The sequence below is a fragment of the Centrocercus urophasianus genome, unplaced genomic scaffold, assembly GCF_019232065.1.
Source record: "Centrocercus urophasianus isolate 14NV4802_14NV808 unplaced genomic scaffold, USGS_Curo_1.0 seq_11, whole genome shotgun sequence".
NCBI classification, from domain to species: Eukaryota; Metazoa; Chordata; class Aves; order Galliformes; family Phasianidae; genus Centrocercus; species Centrocercus urophasianus.
This window is the reverse complement of record NW_024884253.1, coordinates 57,692,048-57,713,454: the sequence shown is the minus strand read 5'-3', so window position 1 is coordinate 57,713,454 and position 21,407 is coordinate 57,692,048. Positions and strand designations below refer to the sequence as shown.

Sequence of the window (21,407 nt, the reverse complement as noted above, 5' to 3'; positions counted from 1 at the left end):
AAGCTTGATGCTCTGTTAGACCTGTTCCTTCCCTTTTCTCTTCCACTGATGCTCCAACTTTGACTGAATTAAAGGCCAGAACAATTAAGGCATTTGACCAGCAAAGATAAGCTAGGATAGAAGTATCATCAAGGGACACAAATGTCAATAGCAGACTACCGTTTGTCAATAAAAACATTCCAGAGATGCAAATGCTCATGACTCTGCTCTCCACTAGGTTGTACTGATTCCCTTTGTATAGAACTCTTCACAAACTCACAGAGAAACTCTGCAAAAATTAACCCTGGAAACTCCAACTTGAGGTGGGAAACATACTTAGCAGACAGGGACTCACATCATTAAAAAAGGAATCCCAAACTACTGGACAGAGATGTTACAGTTACCATTTCAACTGATATGTACACAATTTTCCTTCACTTTTTTCTTTTCCTCTCCAGCAGGGTGATACAAGCCAGAAATACATGTTTTAATTCATCATTACAAATCTTCTTGAATTGATTCTTAAGAAAAATCATTTATATTTCTACGACAACATACACCTGCTTTCACAAGCCACATTGCTCCATGGCAAACTCCATAAGCAGTAACAGTGATCAGAGGCACAGTCCCTGAGCTGACATTGTTTAACATAACAAATGACAGAAAAAGAACATGAAAAAAATATATACGGAAAATTCCAAGCCCCCATAACCCTGGGAATGTTTTTAAGATCATGCAAATACAGGATTAATGTGAGTAAAAATACACAAGTTCTTGAAACGGTTAAAAACCAATTAGCACTGTCCTACTATAATTAATCAGATTATTTATCAACTCTGGCAAAAAGAATGTGTTTTCCAGTTTTTACACTTCTGAAGTTACTTACTAACAATAAAATAACATTCAATAAAATGACATTAAGATTTAAATGAAATAAAAGCTTCTTTGGTTTAAGCAGATAGAAGACGTGAGTATCTGCTATTCTAATTATGAAAAATCTACAGTTTAACTGAAAAAAATTTTGCTGTGCAACATCTACGCTGCCTCGATGCCTAGAAAACTAAGTACAAGGGCAGCATAACACTATTTTTTAAGATCTAAATACTATAAAGATGTATTCAATACTAATAAATAAATTAATGTATTATTTATCCTCAGACCATTGTAACTTCTCAGGTTTATAAAATATACTTGGTGGTGAACATGTATTTATTAATTGATGCAATTATATACAGATGATTAAACTCTTTGAAGATGTGCATTTCACATGTATCATTATTAGTGTAATAAGTAATACCATATAAGTAATATCACATAAGTAATATCATAAAATATAGATATTAAAATGAACAATTGGCAAACAGAACCCTTAACATTAACATTGCCCTAAAAAATGAACGTAAAGGACATTTAGGTAAATTGGGTCTCAAATGCACATAAACTGGTAAAAATACTGAAAATTTGAAACTGTACATACCATTTCTAGGAATAAAGTTATTATTATACTTCTCAAATAAATCCCTGAAAAGATAACTATTTGGATTTTCTAACATCTTAGTAAAACATTGCTTAGATATATTTTTATTTTCAGCTTTTAAAACCCTTCAAGTTTATTTTTTCTTTTCTAAAGCTAGGTTAGTTCAGAATTTATAAAATTCAATTGCCACAAAACTATCTGGGCTGAAAGAGACCTCTAGTGGCAAATGCAGCTGAACTCTCCACACTAAGGACAACAGACTAAAACTCACACACTAGCAACAGGGAGGGAGTCCACTGTATTCTCGGGAGCTATTTTGGATTTCCAAAATAAAAATTCCCTTATTGTCTATGTTAGCAACCTCCTACTTATCACAGTTACATGCGCTGAACTACTTCACAAACTCCAATTCTTTTTAACGCACTACTTGTTTACAGAGCAAAGGAATAAATACCATTCTTCCAATTTGATTCTGTCTACTTCACTAGAAATATTGCTCACTTGGTCTTTTTTATTTTAAGTCTCACATTTTTATTTTTATTTTTATATCTTTAGCTATGATGGCTAACGACCCTGGCGCCAAGCAATGAAGGAGAAATAATATTCTTGTTTTCTGATCATACTAGCAAAATCTGTAAATGCATATTGGATATATTTGCCCAGTGTGTTGTCTCTTCTTTGAGTATTACAGAGTTCTCTCCTGTATGACTTATTTATGGTATTTTGTTAATCATTGTGTTTTTTTTGTGTTTTTTTGTTTTTGTTTTTTTGTAAGCACAAATCTTTTCCATCATTATAGGTAAGAAACAGAAATCTTATATCATGATGACCTTCAAACTGTGTTCCACACCATTTGCTTCCCTGAGAATAGAATCATATCTGAACATCCCATACATCTCACAAGAGTTAATCTTTTCATCTTCACAAAAATCATAGATGCACTTATTTTTTGTTCTATTTTTAAATCAGGCTTGTAACCCTTACAACTAGAACAAAATCCTTCAAAATAGGAATGCTAAAGTAAAGGCTAGCAGTCTGAAACCTCAGCTTTCAAAAATTCTAAGTGCCCCAGCCAATGGAGATCAACACTTAATGTGCACGTCTACATTCAAATGAAAAGCATTACAATTTTCAAATATACTCTACCATGTAGCATTTAACTAAACACTCCACAAGTGCCCCTACTGCACATCCTCTATTTAAACCTTTCCCATCCACCTTCAGGTCTTGCTTCTACTATTCTACATGAAGAAAACTAGTATACTGCTACTACAAATGGCAGCAGATAGACACATTCTTGTCTATAGCAGACTATTGAGCAAATCTACCAGATAGTTGAAGTGTAATACATTTTAGTGCCTCAGACAGCTTTATTTCTTCTCTATCACTATACAAACCTATCCAAAGTCAATGACTGATACCACTTTTTTGCTACTGTTATTCAGGCATGTGGTGATTCCTCTGATGCATTAAGTGACTTGGAAAGCAGATACATTCAGGGAAGTAGTCACAAATTGTAAGCAGTATTTTCAAAAATAATTTATTAGAACCAGTAAGTTTAGCAACCAACAGTTACTAAAATAATTTTTAAGTCAGCTTTACTGCCACAGCCTATGGACAATCATGACATATTTATCAGTGCAGCCTACACAGAACCCGTGCCTGATCTTCAGCTATCCTGAAATTCTAATCTAGATCTTGAAGTTAAAAAGCCTGATCTAGGATGCAAATTTCACATAACCTTTTCCTAAACTGTGATTTTACACTAACATAAAGCCAGTAAGAAAGCAGACTCAGATGTCTTAGTATTTGCTGTGTGAGTGAAATCAGACTTGTGAAAACAGTATTTCTGAAGTTTTATGCTGTGCTGACAAGAGCACTGGCTGGATTTTAACCCACAGTTTGACAGTAGAGACAGTTAACTACTAGATACCAAATGACTAGAGGCTTAGCACTTAATGAGTAATCAACATGTATGCCCTTGTACTGTTATGAAAGCATGACAAAGTGTGTAAGCTGAAAATGTGCTGTCTGAATGTATAAAAACTGTATATTAGTCTCTCAAAGTAATGGCCAAATAAAGGTCTCCGCATCATCAAAACTGTTATTCAGCTTTTACAGAAAGCTGAAGAATCCACAAGAAACTGGGCATCATTTGGTTTCAATTAAGCTGCTCTCTAGTTTTTACCTCAAGTGACTCAGAAGGCCCTCCCTCTTCTTCACACCTTCGGTGCAATAATGAATCAAGATAAGTTTCTGAAGTTGAAAAATGCACAGGACAGTTTTCCAACCATTCTCTTAATATCTAGTGTTGCCTGACTTCCTAGAATCTTCTCAGACAAATGACTTTCTCTTTGGCTATATACAAAATAACTTTTCTGACTAACATATGTGCAAGATGTTACTTGCATGTTTCAATGGGGAAACAGTGAAATTAGGGATGCTAAGTTGGAAAGCTGATCTTCCTTAGGAAAGGCCAATACTTTGATTTCAAGACCATAACCTCAGACTTCAACATTTTGCTCACTGATTCTTAAAACAGTACAGATTTATGCAGAGGTAAAATAAGTCAAAGGAAGACTTATGGAGACAGACAAGATACTGAAAGAAAGCCACAGATTCTTATTTATCTTTTTTTTTTTTTTTTTAATTTATCAGATTCATAAAACTCCAAAAGCCTTCCCTAGTCCTCCCTCAACTCAAATGGAAAGCTGCTAAATTCTTACTATAAGGATTTAAGATTATTTTTTTTTTTTTAAATTTATGGTGTAAAGGGTCATTTAGTAAATTCCAACCTTGCAGACAGAGCAACTTCCTAGGGGATCATATTGTAAATCAGACCTCTGTAACAAAGAGTGGTTAGTTTGTTTTTCCCAAACTTTTCCTGTAGTTATTTTTAATCATTTCAATTACCTGACTTACAGCACAAATTAATATGTAGCATCAGCACAGCTAATAGTGAAAGCATACAGAAGCATGGGATCTTCCCCCCAACAGGCAGAAAACGAATCATCATTTTGTAGAGCTCATTTTCTGACTCACTGAACAGACAGCAGTTCTACAGTTGTGAAAAGTAGGTGGGAGGAAGGGGAGGGGCAGGACTAACCCTTTTGCTAATAAACAGTATCTAGATTAGCTTATCTGTAACATGACACATGCAAGAAATATTGCATTCTGTCACTAAGCATCTTCACCATGCATTCACGAAAACGAATCCTTTGTTTGGGAAAGTAAACATAGTTATTTTCTGTGGCTTACTTAAACACAAAGGAAACTATAGTCATGCAGGTGAAAAAAAATAAAATCACCTATTCTGGCTGGTTGGCCACATGCATGTTTCACACATGCATGTTATAACACTGAGTCAAATTGCACATTTGTATGAAAATATGGAACAATGACTGCAAATCTCATGCACACAATATGAAACTATATGCAGAGAATTAGTATGTACTCACTATGAGGCTTCTCTTAAGAGGGAATTTTAGAAAAAGTTACCTGTCTAGGATAAAAAGAACATGAACTGACCACAATAATCTCTGAAAGACACTATGATTATATATTTATATACATGATATAGATTGGGAAAAAATATTAGAAGTGCACACGTTCTTCTATTCAGTGCAAATAACCCCTTATAAATGATTTAAAAGGATCTATACTACATGTTACAGAGGAGCATATTACAGCTCCAAGGAACACAGTCTGAAGAAGGTAGTGAGGAAAAAAGGTGTAAGCATGCTCCCAGCCAAGCTTTATTCAGGAGCTTTTAAAAAAACATCTTCCCCTTGGTGAAGAAAGGTGAAATAACATTATTTCTTTACCTGTATGGTTACTGATCAACTCACTTTCTCTAGTTTAAGAAAAATTAAAAATTCTTAAAATATACACAGCATATATATACAACATACACTTCACACATGCGTCCTAACTGCATCCTGGACAAAATTATTTCTCACATTAACTGTGTCAGCAAAGAACTTAATTAACTGATTGAATATTTAGCGCTTTTAGACAATAAAAGGCATATTTTCCCACCAGGACAATATGAATCCTCCCAAAACCAACCTCCTGATAGTTAAGCAACCTGATAGATTACTTTAAGCACATACCATTAGCATCCAACAACGAAACTATTGACTTTTTTTCTTTTATCCTTGTTAACACAAAATGCTGTGCATAGGGAATTCATAGAGATAGTTACTTCCCCAGAGTAAATAGACTGGTAATAAGTGAGCTTCCTCTCTGAGAAAATCAGAAGGAGGCAGGCCTGTTGTTTGTTACTTTTTCCTTTTTTTTTTTTTTTTTTCATGAATAAATGATAAATTTTAAAAAAATCACATACAGGCAATTTGGATACGTAGAAACATTTCTGTTCAGAAATATCACATGTTGGTATTCATGTAAGATGTCATTTAAGACTAGAAGAAAACACAAGTGAAAACGAGTATCTCATTAAACTGCAAATCTCAGTACTCATATCTTTCTCCACAGCAAGTTTATTTCATAAAAGAAAAATACTACAGCTACACATTAATACAATTGCTCACTATTAAATTACTGGCAAATCATGTTAATGATTTTACTTCTGTTGCAATTAGTTGCTGTTTCAATTCTCATTAAATTACATACATATTTACGAAGTCACAGATGTCATCTGAAACTACTTCAGCAATCTCCACAGTGCACTGCTGCCATACTTTGTATCTTTCCTTTTTTTGTTGCCTTTTAATCTTCTGAAGTTAGTGCCTGGACCTTCCCACCTTCCTCTTTTTTTATTTTTACTTTTTAAAGAAAGTAGACCCTTGAAATTGTTTGGGACACCTGTCTATTTTAGTATGAGAGACAAAAACTTTTTCTTTGTAGAGTAGAATAGAAGAAAACTCACAGAAGACCAGCCAGGTAACTTCATTTACAAAGCCTTCTGCCTATAAACATCGAAACATTCATCCAGCTCTATCTGAAGGTTGATGGACAAAATAAAGACAGTATGAAACATCATATAAATGAAGATTTGAAAATTACTTACTAAAAACATATGCCTTACCATGAAATACATTTGTCACAATTTAGACAACTACAACACCAAGAGTTACATTAGTTAGTTGCCTAAAAGGATGACTAAGCTAATACATGTGTTCTAAGGTGTACATCGGTGTACATCTTATACTCTAGGGTGAACGAATTACGCCAAGGAAGTGCCTGATTCTCTTCAGCAAGTTAGAAGTGATCTAGAGAACTATCTCCGGTCTGCAATATAAATCTCTACATTTATATGAGCTTATTCTCACCTCATCATCTTGCAGCTGCATTAATTTCCTCTCTTAAAGCTCTTTAACAAAGAGGAAATTCATAACAGATATGTAATGTAAAGTACAGAAGACTTACAATTAAGAACATAATTACTACCATTAAACAACAAATCAGCAAAGGTTATCATGTCAGTGCATAACCATGGTTGTCCCATAAGTACTGACATTCCAAGTAGTATTAACAGTTGAATTTTCCAACCCTATCTTATTAACTTCAAGAACTTCAGGCAAAATAAATTGTGAGTTAAATGCGCTACAGAAAAAGGCCAGTAAGGGAGTATTCTAACCCTTTCACTTCTTGTGAATAGTCCAGAATAATATCATTGAAGTTTGAGGCAGAGAGATTCCACAAACCCTTTGTTGAGAATCCAGTATATCTTCCAAGGTAACTACAGCTTTGAAGATATGTTCCAGCTACGGAAGTTACTTGGACAAAGCATGTCAAGACAAGAATGTCAGTTCTGAAATCTCAGTTTCCTCATTAATTGGTAAAGACGACCTTCATAACAAAACCACCCTAGACAGAGTTGCTGAAGTTATCACATCAATTTCACTTTTTACTTCTGTCAAAGCCTCTGGATCTAAAAGAACATGGAATAGCACAAGTAGGTCAGCCTAGCTATGCTATCAGGAATATTTTTAATAGAAAGTAAGTCACAAAATCTTTGGTACTGTCTACTGATGTCCAAAGTCTTATCCAATGAGAATCCTATCTCAGAGAACAAAGGAAATTACTGTTCTAACTCATTTTACTTAATACTGAGGGTTTATGACTGAACTCAGTATTTCTGATGCTTTATGCTATAACAGGACTAAAACAACGCAGACTATTTTATAAAGACTGAAAGACAAGAAATGGCAAATAAATGATTTTATTTATCATTCTCTAGAGAAACACAAATAGCTTCATCTTAAGTTAGGTATTTCTACCAGCACCTTTGCATGATACAGGAAAGAAAATAAAGGAAAGTAGCTTATATTGGTGCAGCTTTAAATGAGACTGAATGAAGTACTGCAAGATTCTCCAGTCACCAAGGAGTTCACCAGACAGCCCATGCTTTTTCAAATATGATGGAGGGCGGCTCGGCAACCACATCAGCCATCTCTTTCAGAACCCATCCGGCCCCATGGACTTATACACATTCAATTTCATGAGGAGGTCTTGGACTTGTTCCACTGTTACAGTGAGACAAAAGCCACTCCCTACACTCTCACCTAGAGGCTCACAGTCCTCATGGTGAACTTTCTCTTCGGACAGCCACAAAGACAATTTTTACATATATATATATATAAAATTGACCTCTATAACAACAAAGGTTTCTAAAGATATAAAAACATATTCAATACAAGAAAATCTATTTTATACTTGCTGTGAATGCCAGAAGTTTCTATTATGGCAGAGCACTTATTTAATTACCTTCTGTGCAGCAAGATGGAGAGCAGTTCTTCGGCTACGATCAGCCCTGTTAACATCTGCTCCAGCTTTCAGCAATGCCTCTGCACAGTCTACCCTGTCAGCCAACACACAGTACATAAGTGGAGTTCTTCCAAATTGGTCCTCTTTGTCTCTCAGCTCAGAGTTTCCTAAAATAATAACAACAACAACGAATGATATAGAATAATTAATTCTGTGATTAAAAGCATTATGATTTTATTAATGGGTACTTATAAACAGAGTGATCAAAACAATGGAGCATCACATAAAAATCAACATTACTACTTTTTACTCTGTTTTTACTGACACTTAGAGGACATTTTTTTTCCATTCCAATGATCAGATCATTTTTGCGGCCCTCCTTTGGACGCACTTCAACAAGTCCATGTCTCTCCTGTACTGAGGACTCCACATCGGGATACAGCGCTCCCAGAGAGGTCTCACCAGCGCAGAGCAGAGGAGCAGGATCATCTCCCTCCACCTGCTGGCCATGTTTCTTTTGATGCAGTCCAGGATATGGTTGGATTTCTGGGATGCAAGAACACGCACACTGCTGACTCACGTTCAGCTTACCATTCACCAGTACCCCCAAGCCCTTTTTGGCAGGGCTGTGCTAAATCCTTACATCCCCCAGCTTGTGTTGCTAGTGAAGTCAGGTGAAAGACTGGCTTGGCCTTGTTGAATCTCATGAGGTTCACCCGGGCCCACTGCTAAAGTCTGTCTAGATCTCTCTGGATGGCATCTCGTACCATCCTTGGCATCTCGTGCATGTTGATTGCACCACATAGCTTGGTGTCATTTGTAAACTTGCTGAAGGTGTACGATCCCACTGTGGGTGGATGCCATCAATTAAGATATTAAACAGCACTGGTCCCAGAACTGACCCCGAGGGACACTACTTGTCACTGACCTTCATCCACACATTGAGCCACTGACCACCGCTCTCTGAGTACAATCTTGTAACCAATTCCCCATTCATCAAACAGTTCACTTGTAAAATCCGTATGTTTCCAATCTGAAGAGAAGGATGTTATGGGGGACTTACTGATTCCATGAACCTTACCTGTATCCACCTGAATTCTTTTATCTGTATCCATCTTCCTCAGATAAAGCTATGTTTTTTGAAGTACACCTGCTTGCTTTCAGCAGCAACTTTCACACTGCTGATGAGCCATGTTTGCTTCCCATTGATCTTTCTACACTTATTCTTTTGATGAATGCTTTTGCACCTGCTTTCACACTGCAAACAAGGAGTTTACTTTTGAGACTCATCTTCAGATTCTCTTCCATAAGTGCTTTTATTCTAATAGCCTTCAGTTGTAGAGTTCATAACTGTATAAGGCTGGTGATGCATAAGAGAGTTACAAAATCTCTCTTTGTAGCATTCTGATACAGATTGTACCAATGTACCCACTCAAGAGCTGATCCTCTCATGGATTTAACAAAATCTCACCTGTCAATCCCTTACTTATTTCTAACAATTACATTTCAGGATCTGATCCTCAATATGCCATTTACCCAACACACAAGAGTAACCTTTAGTACTACTGTGATTGATTAGATGGACAACAACAGAATATTAAATATGATAGATCCTTACTTGGACTTGAAGTTAGGAATCCTCAATGCAACATTTATTTTCTGCTTTGTTTTTTAAATGTGCATCACAACTTTTCTGCCTACATGGCATCCACTGACATATCAGAACACAAAATATGCAGAAGAAACATTATCCACATTGATGCCTTCCTTTGCATAAATTTTACATTGGAACTATATTATCAGTAGTCTCATTTAAAATATGACATCTAGCTCTCCCATCTAATTTTTTAGATGTCTACCATGTACGTAGAAAAACATATACATTTGTTTTGGATTTCTATGCAACTTCAAACTATTTAAATACAATACTATCCCTTCCTACTGTATTATTATCTAAGTGAAGACACAGAATAGCTATGATTCCACTTTCTGTAGATAACCACTCAAAACTGCACATACTCTTGTCAGCTTTTCCTCTAGAAACTTTCTCAGAATGAACATACCAGGTGAGTCTCAAATTTACAATAAACAAATGAGCAAAGTATGTTTTTCTCTGCAAGAAAAATCAATTAATAAACCAAACAGTGGAATTTTACATTTTTTTCACCAAGCATTTTTTTTCCACCATGGTCTTGTATAAAAGCTATTTAAGAATTTGGTCTGAACTTTGCGTAGAATGGGAGAAGTATTGCACATACCCCAGTCAAAACAGAAGACATAAAAAAACCTCCTAATTTTATGATAGCACTTTTTAAAGTAGCTTTAAGATTTTTACAATTAGAGTTTGCAATACGTTTCTAGATGTGAGTTAAAAGCTAAGTTTAAAGGTATTAGACTATTTACGCCCTATCACACATTTAAAAAATAGGAAATACAATTTTACTAATACTATGCACGTGGTTGATGCTGTTTTAAAATTCCAATGTGTAACCAAAACTGTTGAGGAAAAAAGCTCTGGTAATTAAATATCCATTTAAGTGTTTTAATCTCAATTTTGTTTTGAAACCTGAAATTCTTTACTTCTACTCAAAACGACAAGTTGTGTTATTTATAAAGCATATGTTCATTAGGAAATAATTCAACATGCAACATACAAGTTTAACAGTGGAATTACTTTTTGATTATTTTCTTTAACTTGCAAAATCTTTTGCTAGGCTTTTCATTTCAAAGCACTGACTTCATTGCAAACTGGCTGCAGCTTTAAAGTAATTCTTTCCCCTACTACTAAAAAAAATATATTTCAAAATTTATATATTGTGAAACTGTTCATGCCTTATAAATCAATATTTTTTATAAAAAAAAAAAAAAAAAAAAAAAAAAAAGCTTTTTCAAAGTTAGACTTCTGCCATTCTATAAGGCACAGTAGAGAAACATCAAAGCCAGTTACGAACAACCATGCAGGCCTGTGCAGCAAGATACAGAAACTGAGCTCCAAAGCATAACCTAACATGGCTCTGATCCAAGCAAACGTGCCAGTTTCTCCAAATTACGAGCTATTCCACTTTCTGGTATGAACAGTCTCAACAATACCTCATATGAATTTTATGAATTGAAGCTGATGGGACTCGCACAATTACATGTATTTTTGAAAATAAATCCAAAAACATAATTTTTTTTCCCAATCAAACACATGTATGTAGCTGCTCGCATGGTACTTTCTCTTAAATTAGCAGCTGAGTTAAACCTCAAATTCCGAGTTGTCTGTTATATAATGTTAGAGGATATGCGGAATGTAGAGACTAAAATAAATGGCTGGTGTTAAGAACAGCAAAAATGGCCTAAAGCTCATGTACAACCCTTCTGTTTGGATGAATTGGAAGAATGGAATCATAGAATCTAGTATCACAGAATCATAGAATGGCCTGGGTTGAAAAGAACCACAATGATCATCCAGTTTCAACCCCCCTGCTATGTGCAGGGTCGCCAACCAGCAGACCAGGCTGCCCAGAGCCACATCCAGCCTGGCCTTGAATGCCTCCAGGGATGGGGCATCCACAACCTCCTTGGGCAACCTGCTCCAGTGTGTCACCACCCTCTATGTGAAAAATTTCCTCCTAATATCTAACCTAAACCTTCCCTGTCTCAGTTTAAAACCATTCCCCCCTGTCCCCACTATCCACCCTTTTAAACAGCTGTTCCCCCTCCTGTTCATATACTCCCTTCAAGTATTGGAAGGCCACAATGAGGTCTCCCCAGAGCCTTCTCTTTTCCAAGGTAAACAAGCCCAGTTCAGCTCCCAGACAGTGCAGTACCTGAAGACAAAGGGTTTCCATGACTGCAAGGCATCTGAATAAAAAATGAGCAAGACCTTCAAAACTTGATGACAGTGATTTGCCTGTTTTTTTAAGGTAAACTATTTTCAGAAATCACTGTGCTTGCACGCCTCTAGGGCCCTTAGAATGGTTAGCCCTGTGGGTAGTTCATGGAAGGAGTGCTCAGGGTAAGAGCTAGGACAAGTACTAAGAGCTATTACGTCATCATTGGGTGATAAGAAAGACTAAACTCTTGATATGCAGTAACCACAACATCTTGTGGACTTCACAGTTGGAGTAAATTATTATTTTCTGTAATCAAGATAGCAAAAACAGCCTTCTAAAGATTCACGCATTAGCTTGATTAAAACGTGCTCTGACAACATTAAACCCTCTTCCACATTCCTGCCTAAGAAAGGAAGTTTGTTTGATTCTCCTCCCTTTCCAGGATGCACACCTTCATCTTCAGCCCACCCAGACCATGCATCTCACAATCTTGTTGCCAACAGAGATTACAAACACCATGGAATCCAATGGCCCAGTTCTGAAATTAAACTCTCACATTCAGACATCTTTGATTCCTCACAGTCTATACAAGCAGTCACACCAGACACTAACATTTCTATGTAATTCTCATACCACCACTAGAGTGAACTGGACTGAATGGACGCTTAGGTATAACAGCTGTTATACACATTTCTTTATTCTCAGAAACAAGACAATTATATACATCTTATCTAGACCCTACATCAAAATGTCAAACGTAAGATAATCATCCAAACACAAAATTAACTTTTGATTCCTTTGTGTCTGGGATTAAAACCATGCAGACGATTCTTAACACAGAGGTACTATTAAAGACATGTCCAGAGAAAATAAGGTGAACATTATTCAGAGCCACAGATAGTACAATTCTAAAACAGTATGATACAGCATTAGTCAGCTCACAAAATGCAAGACTTTGCATGTGGGTTATACAATAAACTTGTCATATATTATGCTTTATGTTATTTAACCTACAGGCTTCAAAGAAAGTCCTGTAATTAAGCATCATGACTTGTTAACATAAAGGGCCAGTTTGTTACAAAATTCCCTTTCTCTACGTAAATTTTCTTCTTACCTTTGATTTTGTATATTCATGCTGCTTACTTTGTACAGGATGTAAAAAAAAAAAAACCCACAAACATTACATAATACACACTGTATTATTTCAAACAGCTGCTTCTCTAAAATTACAAGTGGTGGCAGGGAGGATTACATGTGTCCATATTCATGAATTATAGGAAAGTAATTGTCGTTTGTATATGTTTGTACACAGTCACGCATGCTCTGTTAAACTTCAGCAGGTAGGAAAAGGAGTAAAACCAAACAGCAAAGAGTCAAAGAGGAAATTAATAGTTATTCTCCTCCCCTAAAACAGAAAGTGAGACTTCATCTTACAGGATATACTGCTGTCAACACAATCAGATGCAGCAGCTAGTTGTGTTAGCAGCATGACGCTAAGCAATCCAGCATACGCACACACAGCACTGATGTACTGTCCTCAATTATATGGTGTGGCTAAATGAAGTCAAGAAGTTTGGTGAGTAATGCCAATTGCTCAATTTGCTTTTGGCATCGAGTTATACTTTCAACTGTGCCTGGTAAACAGCTAAAAATATTACTCTGATGCATTCTTCTTCTGCTAGGCAATACTTTTTTTGTACTGTCTGGGCAAAAGTAAGGTCTGTGTCATATCCTGCAAAGACACAACAATACAGAAGAGCCAAATTCTGCCATTACAGCAAAGACTGAAAGGATCGTGCAGCTTTCTTTCCCTCATTTACAAAGAACGCAGCATTTTTATTTTGTTGCTGCATTATTACCTTTTGGAAGAATAAAAAGCTATTTCCATAGCTGGTTCAAATGTGTGTTTTGCAGTATGTTTGACAAAGTGTGTCAAAGTACTTGCTCCTTGCTCCTTTGCATTTTCAAAGTATATTTTGGCTGTGAGATAAACAAAACCAAACTGAACACAACAAAAACTATTCTTGTCATTTCTGGTTGTTAGTCAAGATTTTTACCATCAGACGTTTTTCCCCTTTCTGTGCAGGCTGAATACTTTTAAAAACAGATTTTTGAAGGAGTTGCATCCCACAGATTTCTAGAAGCATCTGCATATCAACCACCCGTTCACTTTTTATGAATTGTTCTACACTGGTCTGTTGGCATTAAAGACATTATTCCCATTAAAACTGACAGTTAGTGGTATAAACACAACGAAGGTGTCTGTTCTTTTTTTTTTTTTTTTAATTATTATTGCAGAGTCATTCAGCCTCACCAAGTTACAAGAGTGAAATTTTCAAAAGACTGAACAAACAGAACTTCTACATTATCAGCAGAAATTGCACTTAATCAAAATTGCTGAAAATAGAAGTTTTCAGCTAGATAGTTTTTCAAATGTATATAAGATTGCTTTTGGAACATATAACATAAGCTGCTTTTGAAAACCACTAACTTCCAATACTGTACCAGTTCTCAGACAGAGAGGGAAGGTGAAATTTTGGGCTTAAATGGATGGAAATGATCAGGAACATTTTAACTTCAGCCTCCATAGGGTCAGTCACTTTCTTCATCTTTAGTTGTGAGCATCAAATTAACAAATAGGACTTATTTCTAAGGCATGTCAAGATATTAACTACACAAATCACTAGAAAAACAAGTTTTTCCCATTTCTCAAAAAATCAGTGATTACAAAAAATAGGGAAATGGGGTCAAACTATTTCAGCCCAGAGCACTTCTCCAGAATTTTTAATTCCTTGAAACATGAGTCTTAAACAAGTCTTCTGATTACATAGCACATCAATTTTTGCTGTATTTCATATGAAAGTTTCGATCATGTGCAACAAATAATACAATGACAAATCAGTTCTGTTTTCAAGACTATTTTTCTAGAAATACATACAATCAAGAAACAAAAACGTATTCTATAAATCAGAGCAATAAGCCAAAACCAAAAAGCATGTACAATAAAAACATTTACCTGCGATTAACTTTAGGAGGGTACTCTTATCCCCATTAACAGCAGCAGCATGCACTTCAGATGCTAATGAGGAACCACTGAAGAGGCAGTTTGTTGAAATATTCATACTCTTGCAAGGTATTATCATAGGTCAGATCTGTACCACCAACATATTCTGTAAGAGTTCAGTTCTAGGGGACAAAAAAAAACAACTGAACTGATACAACGTTACAGTGACTTAAACAATGCTAATGAAAATAAACAGCCCCATTAAACAATAGGAAAAAACAAATGCGGGTTGTTTTTTTTTTTGTGAGTTAAATCTACTTCTAGTCAAGAGTCAATTAACAAAACTTTACATTAAGTACACGTATAAATATCCTACGGTTTTGTTGCCTTCAAAATAAATTTTAGTCAGTAAGATTTGCGAAAGTCTGCAAACAGAACAGTATTTATCTATACATTCAACAGATCCTTCTTCAGAGTGCTGGTATGGATATTTCAAGTAACCTGTGGTGTTTATCAAGTATTGACTTGGTATCTGGTGGCATTTTACCATGATGGTTTATGAATATACGTAGAGCAAGGTTTATACCCAGAAGTAGTATCTTTTGTTCGACCAACTGGCATAACAGAAATTATCAGACCAACTTTTTAGATCTTGAGCCTTCTTCAGACCTGAACAGAAGAAGGAAAACATGTGCAAGAAAAGCCACAGTGAATCAGATCAAGCTCTGTCTCAAACTGGCCAGTAGCAAAGAACAAGGTAAATACACTTACGCCTTTGTTCCTCTTTTCTAAATATTGTCTTAACTTATAACTATTCCAACACTTCCTGAAGTGGACTTTTATTTCTGTGTATTTAGAGCTTGTAAAATTCTGTTAATTTTCTTCAGTTAATTTCTGTTCTACAAACCTGTCTAGTCTCCTCTCAAGCTTATTCACTATATCCACTGATCAAGGAGTGCCACAGCACAACCAAACACTGTATGGATGAACTGCTTTCCTCCATCTGTTCTGAAGTGGCTCTTGGCATTTGAGGCCCCTTAAATCTAGAACTGGAAGGTAAACAGAAGTTCTCATCTATCAGTAATTATGTTACACATCTCTGACATAGCTTCCACAATCATATATTCCTTTAGCTGAAAGTGTTGGACATTATTAAGCTGTTCCGTAGGCAGGGGCTTTTATGTATGTCTGAACATTTTAATTAGCTTTTTTGGACCCTTCCACAGTTCAGTCATACCCCATTGAGATGGAAACTAAACACCACTAAACACCACTAGGTATTCAAGATGTAGGCAAAAATTGGAGTTAGGCTGCTAAAAGGTCTCTCTTTTTTTCTTCTCCATTTATTACCTAAATTATACCTGCTAGTACTTTTGCCTTCCTAGCCTCTTTTGAAATGGAACTATCACCTTCACTGAACTACCAGTGTCACCTTCACTGAACTATCAGTGTACCAGACCTTGATAATGACCAATTCAGGTCTGCACTGCGTATCAGAAATAAAGAAGGGCCTGCATGCTCATAGCACCACAAGTTTGCTCAGCTGAGAATGTCAGTGCAGAGGTGCAAGGATGAACTCCTCATGATCTTATGAAAGCGTTTTTCAGAACAATTGGAAATAGTTCTGGAGCCACACCTGGTCAACTGAAACCTATAGAACAACAGGATCCCGTCCTGACACTCTCCTCTTCCACCACTGAATAAGCCTCTGAATAACATGACAACGTTCAGCATCTCTTGAATCATGAACACCTCCATCCTTATCTAATTCCTTTATGTCCCAGAAAAGTTGCCAAATGTTTTTTGGTGTACTTGTTTTAGCACATAAGTAGATTCTTTCTCATTAAAAGAATGAGTGATTAATGGATTCACAGCCCTAGCTACTTTCAGAAGAAGACAAGAAAAGAGTTCAAAGAGCTAAGGTGAGAGAAGGTTAAGAACATTTCCACTTGTACAACTATGGAAGGCAGAAAAAATGTCCTAAAACACCACAAATGAAAACATTACCATACTTAGCTGCAATATAAACAGGAGGAAAGAGAGAAGGAAGAAAGCTGCAGAGATGGATGCTACATAATTTAATGGGCACTTGATGCATAAGGCTGCAGCTTGAATTTAAATTGTCTTGTCTTTTCTTCAGTACACTTCCTGTGGATAGGAAGATAAATGAGCAATCTCTGTTTTAAGTGGACCAATATACACCACTGGAATTTTACACCTGTTAGGATTTTGAGATAGTAGTTTTATCCCCAAAGCTATCACCGATGTATTTTCTTCCATTTTCTTTGCATTTTATTTGCAGATTCTTTCTTTCACTATCATTCCAGCTGGTTCAGACACGCGTGGTTGGAAGATACTTCCCCATGACTTGTCCACTAACCGTATCTGAATATTCTGGACAACTCTTCTAAACAAGTGAAGAATGCTCCCTCCAGCTCTTATACTGCCAATTTGAGCACCCTCAAAAATGCTTTATTATCTGGAGTACTCAACAGGATGAAGAACCAAATGTTTTCCTCACACGCTACAGGAATACTGTGCATTATGTGATTCTAACACAATTCCATCTTCAACATTGTCACATGGAACCAAACAAAAGAAATCGTAAATAGGAATCACAGCGTGGCTGAAGTTGTCAGGGCCCTCTGGGCTCACCTGGTTCTATCCAGTCCCAGTTGCAACAGGGCGACCCAAATCAGGGTGCTCAGGCCCATGTCCCAGCAGCTTCTGGATACCTCCAAAGAGACTCCACAGACTCTGGGCATAGAAATACTACCTGGTGTTCAGACGAAACCTCCTGTGCTTCAGTCTGTGCCCATTACCTCTATCCCTGGCATGGGGCAGCACTGAAAAGAGCCTGGATCTGTGTTATTTGCACTTCACTTTAGATACTTAACAGATCCCCCCCTGGACCACCCCTTCTCTAGGTTGAAGTCCCCTCTCTCTCAGCTTTTCCTCACAGGAGATGCTTCAGCCCCTTCATCATTGTTGTGGCTCTAGGTTGAACCAATTTAATAAAAAGACTCCAAAAAGGCATCTGAGTTAAAGACTCACTGTTTAAATACAAACCAGAAGAACTTAAAAACAACATCTACTTTTCAGTTTTACTATTTTAGGGGGATGTCTACAACAGTTGGAGGAAGAGGTGGGGAATCAGCATTCTGAGAAGTACAAAACATGGATTAATTCCTGAAGCAAAGCACAGCATAGCTCACAAGGTAAGGTTTACATTGATGTGAATGAGAACTGGCAGTAATGGTAGCTGGAATACAAACGCCAGCAAGTCTCTGTTAGTATTTTTAATACTGTATTTGCTCTACCTTTATTTTGGAAAGGTTATGACAAAAAGTAATGAAAACAGTTATGACAAAAGATGCATTTGCCTCATCTCTCCCAGTGCTAACAAAATAGTTTGGTTAGCATTAATTTCATTTCCACACTGCTGACAGTCCTTACAAAGTCACCCCAAATAGATTACAAATGGATGTGAATACTCTATATGATATCCACGGATTACAGCATAAAATTCAGCAAATATTGGAGACCTTAATAAAGCACCAGAAGCATCCCAGTTACAAATCAGCAGTAATATTAAACTGACTGCACGTCGCAGAGAATTAGTAATGACATTCCTAACTTCCAAGAAAAAAAACAAAACAAGAAGAATCACTACTGTACAAAGTTTCAGTAATCATATCAGTAAGAGAAGCAGCCAATTACCTCTACAACAACTTTCAGTAGAGTATCATCACTATATTGAAAGACCTAATTCGGAATCACAGAAATTATGAGATATTAAGAGGAACTATAAAAGGAAAATACATCGCTTTCCTCAGATGTTGCTCTCCTGTATATGACAAACTGGAAGAGCAGTTTGATAAAGACCCTCAACTACAAAAGTTTTTTCTTACTTTTGCGGGACAAAAACCAACAATAATCAAGAAATAACCACAAGATCTATTTATAAGAAGTGATACTGTTGGCATTATCTGCTGTGTACACTGTATTGGGGGAATCAAGCATATAATTCACGCTCTCTTTCTGAAACTAACACGGAGAGAAACACGGGCTGCAATGACTCCACTCTATCAAATTTTATTGATAAAGCTGCCAGGAAAGCAGCATCAGTCAACAACAGGAGCGGACCCAGAAGACTGGGCATTCAACGTACAGGCACAAGAAGAGACATTAAGACAGCACAGTCGCCCGCTGCTACTCACGAGCTGAGTTACCCCAGTTACGTAAACTCGGAGAACTTTTCCGGACCCAAAGCAACGAGAAAGGGAGGAAGAGGAAACCCCAAAGCCGGACAACGAGCGCCGGGTCAGAACAAACAGGCAAACCCCTCCCAGCCCTACAACCGCCCCGCCGCGGCCACCGCGCCCCAACGCTCACCTCAGCACCGCCCGCCCCGCCCTGACGGAGGGGGCGCCCCCGCTGCATGCTGGGATAGCCGGGTCCTCCGCGCGGGGCGCGCCGGGAGGGCGTTCTTCTCCTTTTCCCCAGCTAAGAACTACGCTTCCCGGCGTGCTCCTGCGGGCACCCGGAAGTGAGTGGCGAAGGCGGGCGGCGCGGGGCCCGGCGGTGGGACGGCCGCGGGTGTTTCCTGGCGACGGGGGAAGTGCGGAACCGCCGCGGCCGCCGAGCGTGGGAGCCGCGTTTCTTCCCCCCACCCCGCCGCCGGGCGCCTGATCTACCATGAGACCCGCCATCTTCCTGCTCCCGCCTCAGCCCGGCAGCCTCCTCCTCCTCTTGGTAAGCCGCCGGCTTCTACCCGCCCGCCCCGCGGCCCTCTGCTCTCCCGGCAGCCGGCACCGGTTCGGGGCCCTTCCTCGGGCCGGCCTCGGGCGGGAGCGGCGCCGCCGACACCTGCCGGGCCCGGGCTGAGAGCGAGCTTCCCGGCTGGGGGAGGACGACGGTGTGGCTGGGGCTGATAGGCTGCGGGGCGGGGCACGGCCTGCGCACGGCGCTGTGCGGGACTCCCGCCTCGGGCCTGTTCCCCGCTACGCTCGGGGCAGGGCTGACTGTCCCGCGGCGGCCTTCTGGCCCCGTCCCATCGGCGCGCTCTGGAGGTGGACGGCAGTCCACTCGGAGCTTAGCGGGCAGAGTTGGAAACAAGTTCCTGAGAGCCCGAGAGACTCGTGGAATTCAGCTGCGGTTGTCAAAATGTGGCTTTTTTGGTATTTTTTTTTTTTTAAGCTTGCTCAATCTGAGCTACTTTCTGCCTTTGCAGACGTGAATCACTGATGCGTGTCCTTTGTGGAGATAAGGAGGCCCTCTTATCTTTTAAACAGGCCAGTGTACTGATTCTTTGTTTTCCTGGCTTGTACTGAGCCATATCCTGAGCCTTTAGAGCTTAGGAGACTTGCAGAGCCAAAGGAGGCTTGTGTAAATTTAATGAGGTTTTGCTTAGTTAATTTATTTTAAATGTGGAAGAGTAAAACAAGGAATCATGAGAGGTAAAGTTAGCTAAGTCGGAAAAAAAAGGAACAAACACCTAGCTGTTTGTGTAGTGAATGATATGTGTAAGATAATGTATTGAAACTGGGGAAGGTGGAGGTTGGATCATCAGGAAAAGGTTCTGCACCACAGGGCAGTGGGCATGGAACGGGCTGTCCAGTGGGCACAGCCCTGAGTGCTGGAGTGCAAGGAGTGTTTGGACACTGCTCTCGGACACAGAGTTTGAGTTTTGGGTGAGCCCGTGTGCTCACCCAACTTGGAAAAGTTGTCCTGAGCAGACTGAGAGTAGGAGAAGGAGACTTTTTCTTTAAAGTAGTTGTGAAAAATATCGTGCTTTTTTTCTTATGGCATGTGGAGAATCTGGTAGTGTGTATGTGACCATCTTCAGAGTTCTTGTAGCTTTCTTTCTCATCTTAACAACCACAAAAGCTTTGTATAGTAGAGTTTGAGGGAGCCGTCTGCTCTGTGTCCCAAGGATGTGTTGTCCAGCAGAACATCTTTGGGCATGACAGTCAGTGTATTTTGTGTATGTGAGCCTTTCAGTGTTCCATCAGTGGTTTCTAGAAGAGAATGCATTGATATGCAGCTGTGACAACAGCTTACTAAGCTGGACTTGCTTAGTAGTAGCAATAAAGTCTTAAATTAAATTTCCAAACTTCTGGATAAGCATATTTCTTTTTCTACACAGTCTATTTGAGCAGTCTATTCTCTGGGGGAAATAAGTTGTTCTTTATTTTTCATATTTATTGCTTTTGTTTCCAGAGCTCTTCATACCAAAAGTATGATGAATGAACTTTTGCACTGCTGTGTAATGATGCTCCCCATCTTGTCATAATACTCGTTTGTCAGAATGTTTTTCAAAGCAGGTGTACACTGAAAAGTGCTAAAAACCAATTTCTAAATAGGGGAAGAAAAGGCATGGAAAAGAATGAACATAGCA

General features: G+C 38.2%; 2 protein-coding genes across 3 annotated transcripts in view; one reads left to right on the top strand and one right to left on the bottom strand.

Moving 5' to 3' along the window:
• Nucleotides 1-19,465, bottom strand: part of INVS (inversin) — an 87,715-nt gene extending 68,250 nt beyond the window's left edge. Inside the window, exons 1-3 of one of the 2 annotated variants that reach the window (XM_042839953.1) lie at nt 19,403-19,465; nt 15,020-15,189; nt 8,186-8,352 (exon numbers count right to left, since the gene is read on the bottom strand). In XM_042839953.1, the coding sequence (XP_042695887.1) occupies nt 8,186-8,352; nt 15,020-15,146 (294 nt within the window). In that variant the 5' untranslated portion in view covers nt 15,147-15,189; nt 19,403-19,465. Of the gene's footprint in view, nt 1-8,185; nt 8,353-15,019; nt 15,190-19,227; nt 19,298-19,402 lie in introns of those variants that run through there. The other variant, XM_042839955.1, reaches the window with a different exon arrangement.
• A 152-nt stretch (nt 19,466-19,617) lies between these two features.
• ERP44 (endoplasmic reticulum protein 44) overlaps nt 19,618-21,407 on the top strand; it is a 45,568-nt gene continuing 43,778 nt past the window's right edge. The window contains exon 1 of the mRNA XM_042808887.1: nt 19,618-19,762. Coding sequence (XP_042664821.1) covers nt 19,706-19,762 — 57 coding nt within the window. The 5' untranslated portion in view covers nt 19,618-19,705. The remainder of the gene's footprint in view (nt 19,763-21,407) is intronic.